This window comes from Octopus sinensis, linkage group LG11, assembly GCF_006345805.1.
Source record: "Octopus sinensis linkage group LG11, ASM634580v1, whole genome shotgun sequence".
Classification (NCBI taxonomy): Eukaryota; Metazoa; Mollusca; class Cephalopoda; order Octopoda; family Octopodidae; genus Octopus; species Octopus sinensis.
The window spans coordinates 52,234,236-52,257,235 of record NC_043007.1 but is presented as its reverse complement, the minus strand read 5'-3'; the positions used below and the strand labels follow the sequence as shown (position 1 = coordinate 52,257,235).

At 36.5% G+C, this 23,000-nt stretch overlaps 1 protein-coding gene across 1 annotated transcript in view; it reads left to right on the top strand.

Moving 5' to 3' along the window:
• LOC115217396 (reticulon-1) overlaps positions 1–23,000 on the top strand; it is a 169,645-nt gene that overhangs the window by 51,458 nt on the left and 95,187 nt on the right. Inside the window, exon 4 of the mRNA XM_036507491.1 lies at positions 22,812–22,861. Within this exon, the coding sequence (XP_036363384.1) occupies positions 22,812–22,861 (50 nt within the window). The remainder of the gene's footprint in view (positions 1–22,811; positions 22,862–23,000) is intronic.

Here is a 23,000-nt window from a genome sequence, read left to right as displayed (position 1 = left end):
TCGAGTACTTATTTTATGAATTTCTGTTCATTGATCTGCTAAGTTATGTATTTGACATAAAGAATTACAACATTGGTCTGCTGACACACCATGTATACATATATATATATACATATCACTCATATATTCATATATATATATATAAATACACACATACATACTCAGGGTGCAGTGAATAAACTGTCATCTAAATTACGGATAAATGAAAATAACACTGACATCTCATTTTAACAGATGCAATTACCAAAATTACATAAAAATATTTTTAAATACTAAAGAGTAAATTTATTCAATAAAATCGCCATTGGCTTCAACCATGGCCTCCAGATGACTTCAGAATCTCCTGCAACTCTTCTGGACTGTCTCGTTTAAGTTGGTAAATTCTGCCATAATCCTTGCCTTCAGTTCATCTTTGGTGTTACAAGGAGTTTTGTTGGTCTCTTGCTCAACTGCATCCCACATATGATAATCAAGGGGGTTGCAGTCTGGGGAGTTGAGTGGTGAGATGTTAGGGGTGATGTGGTTGCAGAAATTGTCTGACAGCCATGACTGGGTTCTCCTGCTTGCGTGGCATGGTGCAGAGTCCTGTTGCCAGACATAGGGTCTTCCAGCAACCACTCTCTTGACCCAGGACAGCACTACCTCCTCCAGGCACTTGATGTAGGCCTCCACGTTGAGTCTGAGGCCATGTGAGATGAATGGAGGCATAATGTCACCATCATTAGTAATCACTCCAAACACCATGATGTTCACTGGATGTTTGTTTGATTTTTATCACTCTCGGTACATGTCCTCAGATTGACACCCAAACACTCTGAAATGTCGTGTTGGAGCTTCTGGACGAATGCCAAGCAGTACAGCATGTCATTTCTAGATTTCTGTCAGAGTGAATTTCTCACAGACAGTGCCCAACTGATCCTACTATACTGTGTAGTTTGACAAAATCAAAAACAAACCTGGGTTTGTGTGTATCATGTGAGGTTGAAGTTGGGCAGGATGACTTCCCTTTGCAAATACTAATAGGGCACAGAAAGTGTAAAATGGTTGATGATAGAAAGGGCATCAAACTGCAGAACACCTGCAAAAAATGGAACATATGATGAAATGTGGGTCTTGGATTTTTGTAGGAGAACAGTAACTCCCAATATCAATTTCAAACAGTCTATATTCAATCAAAAAATTGTCCATAAAGAAGTTGTTTCATCTACAATTTATAATAGATACCTCTCTCTCTCTACATGTGTGTGTGTGTATTATGTACTCACTCACTCACTCATACATGCACATACATATATATGAGCCCTGAGGAGTCATGTTGCCTAAATAATGACATAGGCTTGCATATTGATCTCTTTACTGACACAGGTCAGTGGATGTTATGTTATATTTACTTGTGTCTCAATATTTCAGTCACTTACTCATTGCCATGGCCGTTGTATTTGTTTGTTTTAATTGTAGACATATTTCATAGATAAACTTAGCCAAACCAGGGCATCAGTTAACTATTTGAGCTACTTTTAGTGAAATTTCTGACAGAAGTTAGTTGTAGCTGTGACATTTTGAAATTTTAGTTTTACAATGTTTGATGGAAGGAAAATAGTGGACTGACAGATAAGGAAAATAAAAATATGAAAACACAGCAAAAAGTTGCTGATGATGAATGTCAATATGACATAATATGTATAGGTATAATTACTGAAATAGAATTTATTCCTATATTTTGTCATATAATGTTTATAATACATTTGTTGTCATGTCAACATCATCAGAGTTTTATTCTGGATATATTACCTATTTCTTTGCAATACTCTAACCACATTGAAATTGTTCCTCTTCCATTGTTAAACCCACTTGTTCTTTCTTGGTGTTTTTTTGTAGAGTAGGCTAGCATTAGTTACTTACATTAAAAATTATTCATACACTGTATGTTACATAGTATAATTTTCTTCACCTATTTATTATTTATCAACATGACCAGATTATTTATTCTTGATATTAGCTTATTTATAAACAGTTTAAGTGGAGGTGCAGGTGTAGAGGGAACATGTGGAAAGGGTAGACCCAGGAAGACGTAGAATGAAGGGGTGAGAAAGGATCTACAGACATTGGGAGTCACAGAGGGGATGACAGAGAATCGAGACACCAGGTGGAGAGGCTCATCCCCTGCAACCCTCTCCAGCTGAGCATCCCTAATCTAGCAGGCTCATAGGTGCTGTTGTCACATAAAAGGCACCTGTGCCAGTGCTGCATAAAAGTACCCAGTACACTCTGTAAAGTGGTTGGTGTTAGGAAGGATATCCAGCCGTAGAAACCATGCCAAAACAGACCTGGAGTCTAAACATCCCTTCAGCTGGTCAGTTCCTATCAAACCATCCAACCCATGCCAGCATGGAAAAGACATTGAATGATAATGATGATGTATATATATATATATATATATATATTTTATATATAATGATATATAATATATTAAATATATTATAGCGATACATATATATATATATATATATATATATATATACATACACACACATGTATTATATTATATAGATGCATTATAGATATATACATAGGTGCAGGAGTGGCTATGTGGTAAGTAGCTTGGTTACCAACCACATGGTTCTGGGTTCAGTACCACTGTGTGGCACCTTGGGCAAGGGTCTTCTACTATAGCCTCAGGCCGACCAAATCCTTGTGAGTGGATTTAGTAGACAGAAACTGAAAGAAGCCCATCATATATATGTATATGTATGCGCACATATGTTTGTGTGTCTGTGTTTGTCCACCCAACATTGCTTGACAACTGTTGGTGGTGTTTACGTCCCCCGTAACTTAGCGGTTTGACAAAAGTGACCAATAGAATAAGTACTAGGCTTCCAAAGGATAAGTCTTGGGCTCAATTTGCTCGACTAAAGGCAGTGCTCCAGCATGGCCACAGTCAAATGACTGAAACAAGTAAAAGAGTACATATATATATATGTGTGTGTGTGTGTGTATATATATATATACATACATACACCAGAGTAAGCACATACATGTGAAACAAGATGGAAAAAATTGTACTCGAATACCAAAAGTAGCGTAATATGCTTTATTTAAACGCAGCAAAAATATCACGAAAACTGTTACTCAGAGTTTCATGTTCCTGTTCGTCGGACAGTTTTGTTAAGAAGGGAACAAAAATAAGAAAACATATACAATTATATGTATATAATAAGAAATATAATATATAAAATATATAAAATAAGAAACATATACAATTAGTTAAATTGATACATATTTGAAAATGGTTTTGTTTCATTGGTCCTTTCAATTAATGGACTTTACAGTGACTGGTTGCAAGCAATAAACAAATTTTGGTATAAAATTATCTTCTACCTATTTTCTATCTTATGGTCGCACTGAATCATAAAATCCCACAGGATCTTTGCATTATCATTTTCAGTGATGCTTTCAGGTTTATGGTTGTACCAATTTTTTGCTGTCAAGTCCAAACTTGTTGCAAAGTGTCCAATGGACAAGCCTTGTTATATTGTCTTGGTGTCTCTTACATTCCTTCTGGGCAAGTGGTGTACATTGACTGGTATTATTTTGGACTAATCGCATCGGATTGTCTAGATCGTACTTAGATAGAGTGTTCTGTAGGCCAGCGGATAAGGACAGCATAGGGTGTCCACACTTCCACCTAGTCGACTACACAGACCACAAATTCGTGATCTGTACGGTCGAATTAGATAGGCTACATAGACAGGAACCCGGCTACTGGAAGCTGAACGCGTCGTCAATGGTGTGCAAAGCCTACAGAGACCGGATTAGTTTATTAGTTAAACGGGAGCTCACGGGGGCAATCATCAACAACAACTGGTGGTTTGCCCTCAAGAGAGCAATTAGGGCAGAGTTGATTAGGTTTAGTAAGGCTCTAGCTGTAGAACGTAGGAAAACGAAGTGGCATTAGTTAGAAAACTAGACGAGGCTCTTGAGACAGGCATCGCAACTGACGTGTTGGCGGCTAGGTTGGCCCTCGACCAACACTTTGACGCCAAACACGAAGGCTGCGTTGCCAGAGCTAAGGTGTGTTCGCTAAGCGGGGAGGGGACTAAGGCCGCTCGATGGGCCCGTGTGGCAGAGGCAAAGTGGGGCAACAAAGCGACCATTCGGTCTTTGGTGGACCAGAACAGGCGCGAGGTTTCTGAGCCGAAGCAGATGTGTGTGGTGTTTTAGCAGCACTTAGCTCAACTGTTTGGGGCGAACGGTACAGACTTCGGTGTGTACCTGGACGGTCTACCGCAACTCTCGGACAGTGAGGCAGAGTGCTGCGAAAGGCCAATATCTGCCTGGGAAGTGGAGGAAGCAATGAAAAGCTGCACGAGAGGTAGATTGTCTGCTCTACGAGCTTTACACTTCAATGCCAGACTTGTTTGCGGGCCTCTTGGCAAACGTCTACTGCAACTGGCAGCAAAATGGGAGAATTCCTGCTTTTGTTTGTTGAGGAGTGGTGGCTTTGCTGAGAAAGGACCCAAACAAGGGGGTCATTATAGGGAACTTTCGGCCCATCACTCTGCTCAATGCAGAGCTGAAGATTTTGGCCAAGAGATTGGCGCTCGTCGTGGGTAAGCTGGTTGGCAAGGCGCAGACATGCGCTGTGCCGACCAGGTCGATACACATTAATCTCCATTTCATGCGCTACACCATAGGGAGGGTGGGTAACGACGCTGTCGCGGGTGGGGCTTTGATCAATTTAGATCAAAGTAAAGCCTTCAATAGGATCGACCATCGATACCTGGCAGCTGTTCTCAAGGCAGCCGGCTTCAGTCCAGTCTTCCGTGGGTGGATCGCTGCTTTATACAGCAACATCTGCTCGGTAATACGGGTGAATGGTCACCTTTCAGAGCTGTTTGACATCTCACGTTCGGTCCGCCAAGGATGCCCTCTCTCCTCTCTCTTGTACGTATTGACTCTCGAGCCATTATTGCGCAAGTTGGAGGCTTTGAGGGGGTATCCCGCGCGATCTAGGAGGTGGAAACAGCATGTCTGCCCATGCCGATGTCGTCACTGTGATGGTGTCGAGCTATAGGGACATTGACCTGATCGGCGAGACGCTGAACGAATACAAAGCGGTGACAGGAACAAAAATTAACATGGGAAAGTCCGTGGGCTTGCAACTAGGCACCTGGAGAGGCAGCTCCATGCCGTCCAACAGCGTCGTAGGGCGCTGGACAGACGGATCCGTTAAACTGCTCGGGGTCTGGTTCGGTGGATAAAAACTGGGAAGAAGTGACGAGCAGAGTGGCCAATCTCACCCAGAATTGGGCTGAGAGGAAGCTGTCCCTGAAAGGTCGAGTGGAGGTGGTGAATGCATACATCACATCCGTCATCTATTACCGCTTGTCCGTCGTCCCTTGTCCCGACTGGTGGTTGGCCAAGCTGGTACGCTTGCTCTTTGACTTTTTGTGGAAGGGTCAGGTACCACTTGTCAGGCGATCCATCTGCTGTCAACGATTGCTGAATGGAGGCCTTGGCATACCATGGTTACTGATGCGCAGACATGCGCTCAGGCTATGACATCTCAAGCGTTTCCTAGACGGTGAACAGGTGTGGTCATCTTTTGTAAGACGCGACTTTCCGCACCTCGTCTCTTTGACAGAGCTGCAGGCCTGGATCAAACGTAGACCGAGAAAGGGTACTTGGCACCTCGAGTGCCATCAAGCTCTCTCTGCCCTCCGCCAAGTGGGCAATGTGATCGGTAGTAGTTCCACCCTAGCGTTCTTTAGAAGGTTAGTGGAAGAAAAGTGCGACGACATTCTCGGGGAAACTCTAGGCAGTGACGATAAAGAGCTGAGCAGTCTGTTCAGGAGGATTTTCAGGCCGGGGCCAATGGATAATTTCCAGAGGTCCTTCGCCTGGCAGTGTTACCGAGGGGCTCTGCCTGTTCGAGATAACTCTACTGGCACAGAAGTGCCGTCAGCAGGGCCTGCCCGAGGTGCTGCCAGGACGACGAAACCATTCTACACGCACTCGTCGAGTGTCCGAGTATTGCAGAACTATGGGTTTATGTCAAACAGCTACTGTCGCGTATAGGACGGATCCGGCTATCAGCTGAATCCATAGTGAGGATTGCTCCGCCAACCTCCTTTAACCAGGAGGGCAAGGCAGTTTTCCTTTGCCTAGTGGCTGTAGCGAAAGAGGTGGTATGGTGGACCCATTTGAAAGGGCTATGGTCAGACACTTTCCTCTTTGGCCCAGATCTCATCAACTTTTTCAAGTTTCACTTGTAAAGGAAGGTGAGAGTAGAGAGGGAAGTGCTATCCGATAGCAAGTTTAATAAAAGGTGGATAAATGTCGCAAGAATGGCCAGTGTGAAAGGAGCCATTCTGAGGTTACACCTGTGATTTAAAAAAGTATTACAAAAGGAGAAAGGGGCTCTCTACCCCCCTTTTGACCAGGCTCCCGTTGGCTTTTATGGGTTTGTTTCCACCAGGAACCTTTCGAAGCGCCTCCCCCTATTGGGAATTTTTCATTGTTATAATCTTTCGTTGTTAAACTGTTTTTACTCGGATTTTTTCACAAACGGACAAAACCCTTTGTAACCTTTCGTCCTGTTTTCTCCCTTTATGTGATAATTAATTTTTGTCAGCCCTTGTGGCTAATAAAAGAATTAATTATTATGATTGTTATTATCATCATCATTATCATTATCATCTGGTTTTTAGATGATGATCTGTCATATTGAACTGTTCAAGCAGTGACTTGTTGATCAGTTACTTCTAGATCACTACTGCACTCATACACAACAATAGCAACTCCATTTTACTCAAAACTATATCAGTATTAACTTCATGTGATGAAGAACCTATCTACTCTTTAAATAGTGACAACAGTATTGAACGTCAAGTCCCAGTGTTATTGATTATCAAGAACACCTTCATAAGTCAGCAAAGGGGCAGCTTCATGGTCACATAATCTGCTTGAAATAGCAGCTCATCAAGTGTTGTTCTAATGAAACTTGTTTTGTTTGTCAGTAGGTATTACAAAGAGAACGGTTATAATTTTCAACCAGAATAATTTGCATCAGGAAAAATCAGCCAAGGGAAATAACTTGAAATATTAAGCTGTGATGGAGAAGAGTACTCCTACACTTTAAGTGTCCACTATCCACTGTGAATTATCCAACACATCATGCATCAGTTCATTTTCTTATAAAGAGTGGTCTGTTCACTTACTAGTAATTTAGTCATTTTGCCAACTATACTTTCTCTTTAAAAAAAATCTCGTTCATACAAAATTCTTTATTTGAAATATAAACAACAAAATAGGTGATCAGTTTTTACATTTTGGCATGCCATTGTCCTTTCTCTCATTTTTCTCTCTCTCTCTCCATTGTGTCTCCTTCCTCTCTCTCTCACTCTCTTCATTGTGTCTCCTTCCCCTCTCTCTCTCTCCCTCATAGTCCCATTCACTTAAACCACAGCTTAATGAAACTTAGGTTGGCATAATACTACAAACTCACATCTTTATCCCAAAATATGACAACTCAACCTCTTCCATAGTTAGCTTTCTCCTCTCGCACCCCAATTCATGTATCAATCTATCATATCCACCAACAGCCACCGTCTTATCATCATCACCACTTGGTGTGTGTGTGGGTGGGTGAGTGCGTACTTGTGTGTGTGTGTGTGTATCCGCAACTTCCCCCTCTCTACATCTTATACATTTCTCTCTTCATTATAATCTGATTAACAACCAGCTGGTTATTTCAGAGATACTATTATTATTATTTATTTATTTACTATGACCTCATATTAGTTGACATTTTACTTTTTAAGCTAAGAGGCTTTTTTTCTTATTTGTGGTTATTGCTAAAAAGTAATAAGCAATCAATAAAGCCTAGTGTGTGTGTGTGTGAATAGCAAGAGATGGCTAAATCAGTATTATTTAATTATGGTGTTTCAAGTTCAAATCCCACTGTGATTGACATTACATTTCTCTCTCAAGGAAAGATTAAATAAAACCAGAGATTACTATAATCGACTATACTCTCCCTCAAATCTCAACATTTGTTCATTTAACAAGATGGACATAAGCCAACATCTATGTGCTTGCTTGAAATACTAGACCTAACAATTAAATTGTACAAGAAGGATACATTGGACAATGTTGTGTTCAGTATACAGACTTGAAATTGCTATTGTTGAAATGTCTTCTATCATACTTCTGCTCACTCAGGTGAACTGAGAGTAAGCAACAACAATAAACACACATTCACATACATTTCTCTCTCTCACACACACACCCGTCCCTGCCGACAGGGGCAATAACTCACGTTGACAAAAACGGATTTTTTCCCCTCCAACAAAGCATTTGGTGAAGCACGTTTTCTTTTTCACAATTCAGTGTGAATAAATAGGAACACTACTCATTGTTATATTTCTTCCATTAATTTTGTTAAATATTTATTTTTTAATCTCGGCTTTAATTAAAGTTAATCAGCTTACAAATGACTAATTCTATAAGATTAAGTTGCTAAGCCTTGCTGTTTGATACAGTTTGAATATTGCATGATTATCATTAATTGCCTTGTATCTTGTTTAGCTTTAAAATAGTTTTTACTCCTATTTTTTAGAAAAGAAAATGTTTCTTAATGATCGTATTGTTTCACCAGTCAGCAAGTTTATGACTGTATCTGTGTCTCTCATCATTAACTTTGGTGTTGCAACTCATTCTATTTGGTGGTCTATAATATCAAGAACTTTTTTATCTCATTCTTGTTGTTTATCTAGGTCAGTCATAATCCAGTACACCTATGATCAAATGTATTCCGATCATGACCATTCCATATTTTATTCAGTTACACTGTATCTAGGATTACATTATCCAATATGTTCTTCTTTAATTTAGATGGTAGATATGATTTGAAGGAGATTTTACCACTATATCTAGCAGGTTTGAGTAACCTCATAGAAGCTCTTTGGTTGATTTTCCACTGAAACTAAGATTGTTCACCTGACTCCCTCATTCATTTCTGTTCCCAACATTGACCTAGCATCTCTCTCTCTCTCTCTCTCTCTCTCTCTCTCTCTCTCTCTCTCTCTCTCTCTCTCTCTCTCTCTCTCTCTCTCTCTCTCTCTCTCTCTCTCTCTCTCTCTCTCTCTCTCTCTCTCCCTCTCCACACACACACATGGAGTAGTACCCATCATCCAGATGTCACTTTGGTTGATCTGAAGCTTGTAGAAGCCACTTGTCTGAGATGCAGAGAACTAGGATTAGACCGGGAATCATCTACTTGTGAAGTGAACTTCTTAGCCATATAGCTATTTATAAAGTACTTTACTCCATTAAAGGTAACTTAATCTTGCCATATACTTCTATAACAATAGCACTGTTGCTATGTAGTAGTTGGGTGCTATTTTCCAGGGAGTGCTGAACAATTTCTAGCTTTAAGGGTATCGTGACAGGCTTGGTTGGAGGTGCAAGAGTTCTTTTACAGGGCTTAGAAAAACTGAAGGACTGCTGCTAGAAGTGTGTGAACCTGAGAGGGAAACATGTTGAATAAAATCATAAATAACTGATCCTCTTGTATTTTCTTTTCCCCAAAACCAGGAACTTTTCAGTACCCACTCATAATAGTGATGTTATACAGTACTTGTGCTATATAGTGGCATTACTATATAATATCGTAGCTATATACTATTGTATTAAGTAATAGTTAGAAGCATGTTATTACTTCTACACCATTACCTCTATTATAAATCAGAAATATTTGATCAAGTGGTAATTGAAAAATTATTTTTTGTTGTTTAACCTCTGTACAACCTAGGACCTTAGGCCTTCCAACTGATAAGCTGAGTGACAATCATTGGTTTGCGAGGGAATTTTATTTACATATTGGTGTGTATATGGGTTTATTTTACACAACAAACTGTTAGAAACACCAATGTATGTGTATAATACATATATACTAACTCAGCTGTCATTATTCTTTTGTTGTATTTAGTTGTAATGGAAGTATTTGTTTAATATTCTGTGGACAGCTGTATGAGAAAAGGGGATAGTGTGGTTGATAATGTATCCTTTCTCTCAATACTGTACTTTTTATAGTTTAGTCAAAAGGATAGTGCGATCTTTTCAATTTTTATTCCAATTGATTTCATATTTGGTGTATTTGTGTAGTTTTGTGAGCCAGTCATTGACATGAAATTAATTTTCACAATAAATCAACAAATAAAGAGTTAATAACTTTTTGCGGCTGCAAATTTTAGGCAATTTTAGTCAGTTGAAAGCCACTGTTTCCATAATGTTAAAGCTGTTACCAAGCGTTCTTTTTGTGACTTATTAAATGCTTAAAACACATGCAGTATGAGGTGGTCATGAGATGTGCTAAAAATAACAGCTAAATAGCTCTTAAATCACTCACCAAAAGTTTTCCTTTTTTGGGGGGGTTTTGGCATAATCATATGAATTCGCAAAAATTTTCTGAAAATTCCAAAAAAAAAAAAAGATATGAAGGATTATATGGCATGCATAAAGTAGAATTCCGCCAATATTTCATGTATTTACAGTTGACATGTAGACATGTACAGTCACGTACAAAATGGCAGCTTTCAAATCTTGTTTTCTGACTGGGTAAAAATGATCAAACTTTAAAACTCTAACTTTTTAAAAAAAGTTTCTGGAAAAAGGGATAATAACCCCTGAGATTCAGCATGGAAAATGACATCAATATATCAAATTTAAAAATTTTCACTATACTTTAAAATTTCCACAGGTACAGGCAAACAGAAAAGATCTGGGTTGTGTCTTTGATTTTTTTCTCTTTTTTTTTTTTCTTTTTGAGGAATGAGATGTGGTGGTTTTGTGAGGAAGAGACAGGGGAAGGTTTTAATATCCTCAGATTGGTGACCTGGTCTGAATTTTGCAATAGTGTAGACTGTATTACAAACACTCAGGGGAGGCTAGGTGTTGATGTTAAACAAAGTGAACTTATGCATTGGTGTTAAACAATGTGGCTCCATTAGTGTTGTTAAATGAGGCTATAGATTAAGACTAAGAATGGATCAGTTTTATTGACTATACTGTACACAATTATAAAGTTTGAGTTTGTCACAGTGAAATCAATGTAGTTGATTTACAAAGGAATGTGCAGCCATGTGTAGTGTCTCAAGACAGAGTGAAGGGCAGTGTCTGGTCCGAATACATCTGTGGATTTAGTAAAAGAAAAAACAAAAATCCAGAATTCCAGTATTTTTCATTAAGAGTTTCTTTTATCTTGTTCTTGCTTCTTCTCTTAGGAACATCTCATTTAAAAATAAGTCATAAAAGTAATATTTCAATTAACTAAATTTATTAATCTATTTATTTGTTATTTCTACCTTTTTATAGATGTTGGAGCATCCAATGAAGAACTTGATAATTCTTTGAGTAAGTTCTTCAAATGTTGGGAATAAGGAATGGTTGCATGTTCACTGATTTGGTTCTTTAAATTCATCTGACTACTTACCATATTAACCCCACTTTGCCTCCTCCCACTTCTATATTTCAGCTTACTTCCACTCTGGAGTCACCTAGCAGGTATACCCTGCAGATCTGTGCATCTTAGAAACTTGCAACCTTAAACTTTGCTTTAATGGTAACTGGGGTATTTAATAGTTTTATTGTTTTCATATTTGACTGGCTGGCTACCTATCTACCTGCCAACTTACCTACCTACCCACCTACCTACCTACCTACCCACCCACCCACCCACCCACTATACTACAAACTTATTAAAACTGCCTGCATTCTGACAAATTTGTCTCCTTATTCATGTAACTATTCTCCCAAAGAAGGTGCCTAACTCCCTGCTACACATGCACACATGTATACACGATCATACATACATGCCTTTGTGAATACTCATTTATTACACACATGCACACACACACACATTTCTATCTATCTATTTGTCTGTGTGTGTGCGTGTGTGTATATACACATATGTATACATACATGCATGTGCATATATATATATATATATATATTTACACATACACACACACTCCCACACGTATGTGCACATGTATGTATGCATGTATATATAACCATACATACATGCTTACATGAATACATATTTATTACACACCTGCACACACATCTATCTATCTATCTGTCTGTCTGTATATATATATATAATCAATTAAGGAAACAGAAGAGGGATTTAATATTCGTCCTTATTCTGTATGATAATTGTTTCAACCCATCCTACAACTGTCCTTTATGGGTGGGATGTTGTGCACCATATTGTGTTGCATCAGTTTTTCAGTCCGGGACACGTCAGGTACATGCATACATCAAGTGGTGTTCCACTAAAAGTACTGAGTTTGGGCAGTCATGTTGGTATTTGTCCACTTAATGAAGAGGGCAAATACCAACATGACTGCCTGAACTTAATAATGAAATACCACTTTATGTGTGCGTGTACCTGACATGACACAGACTACAAAACTGATGCAACACTGTATGATGTATAACATCCCACCCATAAAAGACAGTCACAGCATGGGTCGAAACAATTGTCATATGGAATAAAATCAAATACCAAATCCATCTTCTGTTTCCTTAATTATTAATCTCAACTAACACTGCAGAATTCCTGAAGTAGATCCAATGGAAATATACCCCAACTGCAAATGAACCAGGCAGCCTAAACTGTGCTAGTGCTTTACTCAACACATCAACACACTAATTGACATATATCCATTAGTCCAAAAATTACATATATATCTATATTTATGCACATTTATACTAACCTCAATACTCCTATCTCTCTTTTAACCCGGTAAACCCCTAAATACTTGCTGGCCACCATGGATTGCATATACAGAGACAAATGTGAACACACAGACACATACATATATTGCATCAGCAATATGATTGTAATTGTTTATCTACATCATAATAACACTCATTGTCATCATTTTTCTTTTCATTTCCATTTTTGCTAGATGATATGTATTTATATACACACACATGTATAATATATGTATAGACACCTATGTATGTTTGTGTATATATATATATATATATATTAATTAATTTTACCCTTTTATTCTTGACTATATATATATATATATATATATATAAATAGATGAGTGTATTTTTACCTTGTTAACAATTAACACGGAAAAATAAATAAATAGTTACCAGGGCAGCAAAAATCTCACAAGTAAAGATGTTGTAACTCCTTGTTTATAAAGGTTGAAACTTCGTGTTTACGTTGAATATTTTGAATAATATGAATAAAAAATGGAGTTAACGCAGGTTTAAACAAGTATTTTTACTTTCGACACATGTTTCGAAAATTCCACTGATACTATTCAAAAGAATAAATGGTATAAACAATGCAATCTTCTCTTCGGGAAAGTGAAAAAAATACCATTTATTCTTTTGAATAGTATCAGTGGAATTTTCGAAACATGTGTCGAAAGTAAAAATACTTGTTTAAACCTGCGTTAACTTCATTTTTTATTCATATATATATATATATATATATATTTACACACACACACACACACACACACATATACACACACATGCATATGCAATCATTATCATTTAGTGTCCATGTTCCCTGCTGACATGGGTTGGATGTTGCATATATGTGTGTGTATATACACACACACACCTATACTAACACGTATATACACAAATACTCACTTTTACACTCACATTTGTCATGTATGTAATTATGTGTATATTTCACCTCATCTTTATTTGTGGCTCTTTTTGGTTTTTTTTTCTTTGATAGTTTTGTTTTCTTTATAACTTTTTCCCCTCCCCAGCATCCCACCCCCATAATATGGTTTTTATTTCACTTGGCTTTTAATTCCTCTACCCCATCATTATTATCATTTTATCTCTTTTTTGTGTGTGTGTTCATTATTTTCCCCTCCTTACTTTTTGGCTTAGTTTGGTTGTTTCTGGTTGTGATTCTTGTTGTAGTTCTACTTACCATCTTCCTGCAGAAATCTATTGGAATGTTTTGAGGGTGAGACAGGTAATGCTGGGAGGTGCTGATGGTTGTGGTGGTGGTAGTGGTGTCTTGAAGAATTATGAGAATACAAAGAAGAAAAAAAAAGATGATTTAACAAAAAAATCACTGATGTGTTTTTCTTTATCTTTTTCCTTTTTATGGTTATCCTATCTTTATTCCTGTCTGTTTGTCTATTTGTCTGTCTGTCTCCTTTTATTCTTCTGTGCTTCAGTTAGTGTCTTGCCAACCACTGCTTAGGGTTGCTCTCTACCAACCGGCTGCTATAGTTCCTCACAGAAGATAACAGTAACAGTAATGTGTACCCTATACTAACTGACTTTCGAGCTGAAATATATAACACACACCCTTGGAGAGTGGCACTACATACAAACATACACATCTACAAATAGATTATATAGGTATATAAGTATATAGTTTCACAACTATTTCATGTTATTAAACTAAGACAGAAACTGCAACTGACATCTTCACTGGGTGTGTGTGCAGTGGCTATGCATTTTATTTTGTCATTCTTCTAGATCACCCTTTCTTTCTTTGTTTCTTTCAAATTTTGTGAAGGGACCATTTTATTTCATTTCAGAACAAAACAAAAAGATAAAATAGAAAGAAAAAAAGAAAAGAAAAAGCCCTATAATAATTATAATTTCTCTGTTAATTTATAAGCAACAGCATCTTTGAAATGCCATATCCTTTATAAAACCCTAAAGTTATTAATAGCAGGAAAAAAATCTTACATTATTTAGAAGTTCTAAATTTGTTCTATATTCACACATATATAGACATATATATTTGTTCAAAACTATCACTACAAGTTTCTCACTTGTGTGTGCATTTCTTCAAACTTTGGACAAGTAAACACCACTAAATATATTGAGTACTTTTCTCCTATTTATACACCCAAACATATATATATATATAAACATCAAAACTTGGTGTATACATACATATATTGTTATAATTGTTAAGATTACTTTTTATTGCTCAAAATAAAAACAATTTACACGAAGAACGAGAAGTAAATTAAAAATGGAGTCTGTTGCAGAGCAACCCAATGTGCAAGTTGCAGAATGTCATCTTGCCCGTGTGGTGGATATAGATATAAAATGTGCGTGGAAACCAATGCAAGGTAGGCATTGCTTCATTCCCAATATGACATCACACATTGAAGAATGTTGAAATATGTGAGATAACCTGTTGTTGATAAGTTGAGAGCTTATCAAACTATTTATTAATTTCATATTTGTTTTATTTAAATGTTTACATTATCATTTCTTATTAATTTTACCCCTAATCACCACACCACCATCATCATCATCATCAGGCATCTTATTCCCTCATGCACATGGCGGCAAATTAAATTTATATAAGGAAATTTTTTTGCTAAACTAAAAGTAATAATCTTTTTCTCTATTTACATGTCATCCCAGAGATGGCAGTATTTGTTCAATTTTAGGGTGGTTCTCTAGTACATATCCAAAAATGTAGAGGTAAACATTTAAAAAAAAATTGTATCTTTAATTATGAAGTTAATAAAGTTGTATATAATATTTATATTATTAATTATAATTTGGCAGAATTGGTAGAGCAGTGGTTAAAATGGCATGTAGTGTTTATTCATGTCTCTTACTTTATATTCTGAGTTCAGTTCCTGCTGGAGTGGACTTTGCCATTCATCTTTGTGCTAGGTTTTTATGAAAACCTGCAAAATAAACTGGTCAGCCCTCTGACTCCACACACTTCTGTGGCCTTGTGTCACCTTTAGTAATTTTTATATAATTGCAATCAGTGAATCAATTAATTTCAAAACCCAAAAATGAAAATGGGAATGCTTTATAATTATTTTTCAAAGTTTTTACTCATGTATTTCTTTGAATATTCTAGAGAAAAACTGTTTGTTTCATTCCTCCCCAATCTTCACTTGCAGTTTCTACAGTTTCTTGACAATTATAAACTTATTCTCCCTTTAATTGCCTTCTATCCTTCCAGGCTCAATAAGACACCAGTCAAATACTGGGTTGATGACATTAACTAACTCCTTTCCACAAGATTGCTGGTTTTGTACCTAAATCAGAAACATCTATCATTATTATTATTTCTATTATTATTATTGTTATTGTTGCTGTTGTTATTATTGCAACAAACTGGCAGAATCATTAGCACACTAGTCAGAATGCTTAGCGGCATTTTATCCATCTTTTTGTTCTGAGTTCAAATGCCGCCGAAGTTGGCTTTGCCTCTTTCATCCTTTTGGGATTGATGAAATATGTACCAGTTTAGCATTCAGGTTAATCAACTGACTCCCTCTCCCAAAATTTCAGGCCTTGTGCCTATAGTAAAAAGGATTATTATTATTATTATTGCTTCCAGCTGGATTTGAACCAAGAACATACAGGGACATAACAAAATACTACGAGGTATTAGCCTTATTCTCTCATTTATTTGGTGTCATCAATCAAGACAGATCTCACAACTCCTCCCTAGGGATACATGAACCCTTGTGTAACTACTTCTGAAGTCTACCTTTCAAAAACATCCAATACCCACTGTATCTTATGCCACTGTATCTCTCTCTCTCTCTCATTGTCGCACATTGCCATATCACTTTGTCACATATCATTGTGTCACACGTCAGTCTATGACTGTGTCACATGTAATTTAAGGTTTACTATCAACCAATGTTTTTCCTTGAGATACTAGTTCTTAGTGTTAATCATAACTAAAGTGTTCATCACCTGCCTCTGGGACATAAATATCTGCCATCAGATATCATCTTGGTATTTCAATGGTTTTTATTAAGGACCTGTAGCCCTAGAAAGGGACACATACCTAATACTGTTAGCTGGGGCCAGCTGAGTTCAGGACCTATGCTGGACAGGGTCATCACACCCTGTACTAATGACTAACATTACTTACCCATGGCTAATTCTGCCAGTTCTTTTATTAAAATAATTGTACCATGACGTTATATAGATGTTAAAATTAGTTTTTCAGAAAATATTGTACTTCACTGAATAGCAATAATTTGTATTTCTGCATTAAGATAATTATATAAATTATCCTTATGATATTTTGTAACATCTGGCTATCTGCTAGTATTTGCAAACTAGAGTGCTACCTGTTCGTTACATGACCAGTAACTTTCAAAGTTTCCTTTTGTCAGGAAATATAGCATACTTATAATAATAATTACAATTTAGCTGTATCAAATTTCTTTGTGCATATACTAGATGATGATTGAATACTAATTTTCAGAAGGAAAGTATTTATTACCTTAAAATAAAATTAAATAAAACAAATTTTTTGTGTTTATTTGCAATAAATATATGTTATGGTTTTTCTAAATTCTATCAACATAATCATAATTTACTCCATCGGAAACTACCAGTCTCTGCAAAGTTTCATTAAATATTTGTAATAAAATCATCATTATAGCAACCAGTTTTCCATGCTTGCATGGGCTAGATAGGATTTGTTGAGGTGGATTTTGTACAGCTAAATTCCCATCAAGTTGCCAACCCTCATTCCTCTTTCCAAGTTAAGTAATATTTCCTGATGACCAGACATGTTTTCATGGAAAATTGGAAATGAATCACACCACTTACATGATGGTGATACATGTTGTCAAGGCAACGAGACAGACTTGTCTGTCTGTTGGTCTCGCTCCTCATTTTCTTTCTACACACATACATATCAGTTACATTTTGGGATATATAGAGAAATTGAGTTAAGTTTTTTTCTTTAAACTCTCCCTTTTATATAGATCTATGTAGAAGAAAGAAAGGAAGCCGTGTTCCTATTTGAAGTTATTTAAAGCTGTCTATTTATTCAAGTTTAATAACTAAATTTAGTCAAACAGAAAGAAAACTATTCTTTTACTCCCAGAAACCTTCTTATTAAATGGCACTGTCTTTTATTAAATCAGACTACCATTTCAATGAACAATGAATTATGTATTACCAAGCAGTTACCAAACACTGCATCTTTTCAGCTCTGTTTAGTTTACCAGCATCTACTCCATACCAAACTTATTTGTGTTTAGCATCACCAGTTGCTATACCATTGGCAACATACTTTGTGTATCACTTCCAGACACACTTTGAAATATCTGAGAATATTGTTAGTTCATAGCTGTTGCATAAATATATCTGTGTGTGTATGTATGATCTGTCTGTTTCTCTCTCTCTCTCTCTCTCTCTCTCTCTATATATATATATATATATATATATATATATATATATAAATAAAAGAGAGAGAGATAAGAGAGATTTAGGTACAGACAGACAGATACCTCATGTCTGATAGTCATAAAATTGTTTTACTTAGTTCTTAAGTATGAAGAATCTCATTTCCTTCCGTGTAACTACAAGTATCTTCCTGCTACCATATACAACATCAACAACCATCTTTATTTTGTTGCCTTTTTTTCCCTTCTTTACAACTTTGTTACTGTTAATGTAAAACTATGTGCAACAATTCTTTTGGAATTGAGCTATCATCAGAGTGTAGAATAACTAGTTTGGGTGTTGTTTTAGTACCAAGTCCACCTAAGTAAACTTTTAATCAAAGACATACTATCTTTAATATTTTTTTCACAAATAATGTCTCTTGGACTTCATTATCCAAAGTGTGCTTCTATTTAAAGACATTAGGGCTTGGCTTGAGGGAGATCTGGTCATTATTCCTAGCTTGTTGAACAAGCATATAAAAATTACTTTGCTATTGCTGTTGTAGTTATCATTGTTTCATACTTAGCATCACTTACACCAAGTTAGATACATAGTATTTTAGACATACTCCAAATTAGACCTACTCAAAGTTAGACATATGCCAAGTTAGACCTATGCCAGTTCTGTTCTTTTCTAGCTACAGTCTATGTTTATGGTGGTCCTTAGATTTAGCATTTAAAATGTTGTTCTTGTTGTTAAAGGAGATTTGGTTTCTTGAGTGAACAGATTGATAGAAATAGTATTGCATTAGCAGTTCTGCTAAAATTCCTTGAATAATAGCTAAACATCACTGCTTGTCAATAAGAGCAGCTTAGATTTTCACCTAGCTTAGATTTGTACCCAAATCTGTTTGATCTGAATTCATTTTTTAATCAGATCAAACAGTAGTAAAACTTTATAGTCCACAATATATCTGTTCCCCCTCTGATACCTAACTTACAGTTACAGAGATGGGAATTGTGTGAGGGCTGCATTGAGAAACATCCAATTTTTCCTTGATCAGTTCTACAGGAAACCATTTTTGTGGAACTGACTTCTCCCTGGTTCGTAAAGTGCCACCAGAATTAAATAAATTTGAGAGACATTTTGAAAAGCTGTTACCTTTGCTACTCTTTCACCATTGAAATTCTATAATTCCCATGCACACATGCATACAAGCCACTATGACATCTTCAGTTTCTCCTGGTAACATTGATGTCTTTAGATCAGGGAGTGAGTTAGCAAGGACTGCAAAATGTTTAGTCAATGTATTTAATGTAGGGGATTTTATATAAGTAAACATAATTCTGGAGGTGGAACAAAATGAAATTATTTTGTTACCTGAGTACTGGAGCAACCTGTCTTGAATTCCTCTATTATTGCCTAGAGGACTATGATGAATAAGAGGGGCCTGAAGACTGATCCTTGGTGAACCCCTACTTCTACTTGGAATTCTTCACTATATTTGTTGCCATCCCTCAACTTACTGACATCACCCCTGTACAGCTCTTACCAACTGCTTGTCTATCCCCAGTTTCCACATTGACCACTACATAAGGGATTGGGGGACCCTGTCATAGGCTTTCTCCAAGTCAACAAAAGCCAAATACAGACGTTTATCTTTGGCTAGATATTTCTCCTGCAGTTGCCTTAGCATCAGTGGTGCTTCTGCCTGGCACAAAATAAAACTGCATCTCATCTAGGCTAACTCTCTCCCTAATTAGTTGGGCCATGACCTTCTCTGTAACTTTCATCACCTGATCCAGTAATTTGGTACCCCTATAGTAGTTTCTATCTAAAGCATCACCTTTACCTTTGTAGCAGTTGACTATGGTGCTGCTACACCAGTCATTGGGTATGACTCCTTCAAGAACTCTCTGATTTACGATGCAGGTGACAAGACCATAACCCACACCACCCGATATTTTAGGCATCTCAGCGGTGATTCCTGATGGGCAAGGTGCTTTCCCTGTTTTCATATCCTTAATTTCTTTATCTTCTAGGGTACTGTTGATTGGGGTTGCTGGTCCCTCAGTTGGGTTGACCTTTGACAGACTATCCTCCTCCCATTCATTCTCAACATTCAGCAGTCTTTCATAAGGACATCTGTTGGAGGAGGTGATAGATATGTGACTGCAATATGAGGCCTTGAGGAGTGTGTATCTTTGAGGAGGTGAGAGGTGAGTGCAACGTGTGGCCTCTGATAGTGGAATGAGTGATGTACACGTCTTGAGGTACCAAAGATCATGTGACTATGGAGCATCATAGATAAATTCAACATGTGATGAAACGAGTGAAAAATGTGGTCTTGATGTTGTGGAAGTGAGTCGAACATGTGGGTGTTCAAGTAAAATGTTCTGAAGAAGAAAGTTATAGGGGTTGTTATTTAGCCACAACTCATCTTTGACAGAACAGACTAATTATCAAAGGCTTTCCAGAAGTAATCGATCAGTGTGTTTACCAAACCTGGGCACCAAACCGTTAATCATTAATTAATATAGTTAACATTTTCGTTAATGATTTAACTTTTAAGTTAACTTTGGAAATCATTATCAGACTAATTAACTTCTGTTGATTCAAGTCTTCTTGAGTTAACTTCCATTAACTCAAGTTGCTACAATGATCTTTAGGCTCATGGACTTGAAGTCCAAGGGCCTTGTCTACTGCATCCCCTTGGTCAACGCACTTTTGGCAGGCATCAGCAAAAGGTTTAGGACCTTCCTGGAGGATGAGGAATGCCAGCTGGCTGCTGCCTTCCACCTCAAGTTTCACCTCATCTGGTTGCATAAGTATGACAACACCCTCCATGCTATTCCTCAACTTGGTGTTGTCATACTTATGCAACCAGATGAGGTGAAACTTGAGGTGGAAGCAGTCTGGCGAAGTGAGTAGCAATAACAAAGAGGAGGATGACATCTCCAGTGGTGTCACCCAGCCAAATGAGAGCAGCAGGAGCCACAGGTCACTCAAGGACAAAGCCCAGAATTTGGTCAAGACCTGGTTGGAGACCAATTCCAAGTACTTGTTGACAGATATTGCCTTCTTGGATGATCAAGTGTTGGTGGACTTGTTCATCAAGTTCAACACAGCCATCCCCTCCAGTACTGCAGTGGAACATTTGTTATCTAAGGCAAGGACATCTTGAGGGCCTGCCTGATGAAAACTTTGACATGCTAATTTTCATGAAGGGCAACATGCATCTCATGAACAAATTGGAGAACAAGAAGAAAGGGAAAAATGAAATTATGTTATATATCATGATTTTTGTTTTTTTATTTTTATAGCCACTTTATCAATTAACTTTTTTAGTGTAATACTAATATTGTGTTTCACTTGAGTTCTTCCCCCACCTTTTTTTTCTGGCTCTAAAAGCCTTTAAAAACCTAAAAAAGGACCAAAATTATGAAATCAGCATTTTTAACTCCAAAGCAAACAAAAAAAAAAAAAAAAAATTTATAGTTTTGGGGATTTTAAAGCCCTTAAAAGGGCCAAAAAAAGTTTGATTTTTATAGTTTTGGAACCTTTTAAAGGTGTTTTTAGGTGGTTTTAGAGCAAAAACTGATTTTTTTTTTCTATAATAAAAGTTAATGTTCACGGTTTATCAATAACTTACGTTACATTTTTAAAGAATTAGCTGGTTAACAGTTATCGAAGTTAACTTTTTGGTTAATGAAGTTAACTTTTTTTGTTTAATGGATTAACAGATAATGAAGTTAACTTTTCGATTAACGGTGCCCACCTTTAGTGTTTACAATGATGTTTGGTAGTGGTGGTTGCCAGAGCAACATTACTACTGTTATTTACAACTAAACCTTACAGCTGTCATACCTTATATGTCCCTGTTCTTCCCCCTTTAGGGTCATATCTACTATTCTCTTCTATTCTTTTGTTCTTAGATTTCTCTGCAGTTTCATTTTCATTGCTAAAAGTAACTATCTAAAATAAATGACAAAAATCCTCAATGTGTGTATGTGTATTAATGTGTTAGGTTTCAAATGTACTTCTTGTTATAATATAAAAGAAAGAGAAATATTATATATAATGTTTGTGTGTGCATGTATGTTAATACATGTGTGTGTGTGTGTGTGTGTGAATTTTTTTTCTGTTTAATCTTTGTTTCAAAATAAAATTTTATCAGTTTTATTAAACATTTTATTTAATTCTTTATTTAGTTGAAATCTATAAATTTCAGTTTCTAGTATAGCATTCATTTAATTTGAAAATTTGTTAGGGTCTTTCAATTTAGAATTAGTTTTATATACACACACAGTGTTACTTTCAAATAAGAAAGACCAATGTTTATTTGTGTAAAATGTTTTATGTTTTTACCTATATTTTCTTTTTTGTTTATATTTTTATACATTATGTTTACCACAAAAGAATTTATCTTCTATATTTCACCCAATTTTTTTTTTTGAAACTGTCTTTTTATTTTTATTTGTATTTAAGGATTACATTTGATTCATTTTATTTTATTTTATTTTGAATGTCATCAGTAAAATTGATTTATTCATTTTATTTAATTTTATTATTATTTTTATCATTATCTCTTTTATTTTATCCTTCTTCTCACTCTGTTCAGAACAAGAGCCTGAGGTCAATGTGAAGGATCTACACGGTTACAGACTTAGTAAGTGGCAATGTTGTTGCAGCATGTTCTGGCTACAACCCACTTTCAAGGACCCAGCCCCAATCCTTGAATTTCAACTAACCATCCAAGACTTGCCCCCACTCTACTTAACAATTATAATTTCAACAGCATTATATCT